Consider the following 835-nt stretch of genomic DNA (forward strand, 5'->3'; position numbering starts at 1 on the left):
GGGGGGCTGCGGGGAGAGCACCCGGACCCGGGGGGTGCTGGGGGGGAGCCCGGCTGCCATCGAGGCCTGGCCGTGGCAGGTCAGCCTGCAGTACAGGAAGGAGCACATCTGCGGGGGCAGCATCATCGACCCCAGCTGGGTCCTGACGGCCGCACACTGCTTCAAGTGAGTCCATGTCCTCCCCGATGCTGCAGCCGGGCACTGCCATGCCAGGGCTGGGTTGGCTCCTCGAAGCCAGGCCAAGTCCCTCAGGGTTTAAGCCACGTGTTGCTTCGATGTCCCGTAACGAACACAGGAACAACCCCGTCATCCAGAGCTGGCGCGTCAAGGCCGGCTCCAACCTCCTCTCCGGCACCGCCACCCTGGCTGTGGAGAAGGTCTTCCTGGCCGAGGTGATGCCGGCGTCGGCCAAGGACAACGACATCGCCCTGGTGAAGCTGCGGGCTCCCCTGCGCGTCTCAGGTGAGCCATGGCACAACGGCGCCGTGGACCCACAGCTCGCAAAGGCGAAGCTCTACCAGCAGTGGAAAGGGCCTTGCATGAGCGGCACCTTAGTGAGACTGTGGCAAGGACCTGAGTGCTCACCCATAGGGGGTACCTTCCCCACCAGCACCCCCAGACACCTCCCCTCTCCCTTGCAGACAGCATCAAGCCCATCTGCCTGCCCTATTTTGATGAGGAGCTGGCTCCAGGGACGCCCCTGTGGGTGATAGGCTGGGGCTACACGCAGGAGCACGGTGAGTGGGATGGCATGGGGGCTGAGTGTCCCCCCAGCATCACTTGCAGGAGGAGCTGGGTCCAGGGGTCCCTGCTCCCCCCCCTGAGTGGCCACATT

The 835-nt window shown here is 65.5% G+C and overlaps 1 protein-coding gene across 1 annotated transcript in view; it reads left to right on the forward strand.

Annotated features, from left to right (window-relative positions):
* The window catches only part of TMPRSS4 (transmembrane protease, serine 4), a 6,698-nt gene that overhangs the window by 5,323 nt on the left and 540 nt on the right, over positions 1-835 (forward strand). Inside the window, exons 8-10 of the mRNA XM_010194493.1 lie at positions 6-165; positions 296-462; positions 642-737. Coding sequence (XP_010192795.1) covers positions 6-165; positions 296-462; positions 642-737 — 423 coding nt within the window. The remainder of the gene's footprint in view (positions 1-5; positions 166-295; positions 463-641; positions 738-835) is intronic.

This window comes from Mesitornis unicolor, unplaced genomic scaffold (genome assembly GCF_000695765.1).
Source record: "Mesitornis unicolor isolate BGI_N332 unplaced genomic scaffold, ASM69576v1 scaffold31731, whole genome shotgun sequence".
NCBI classification, from domain to species: domain Eukaryota; kingdom Metazoa; phylum Chordata; class Aves; order Mesitornithiformes; family Mesitornithidae; genus Mesitornis; species Mesitornis unicolor.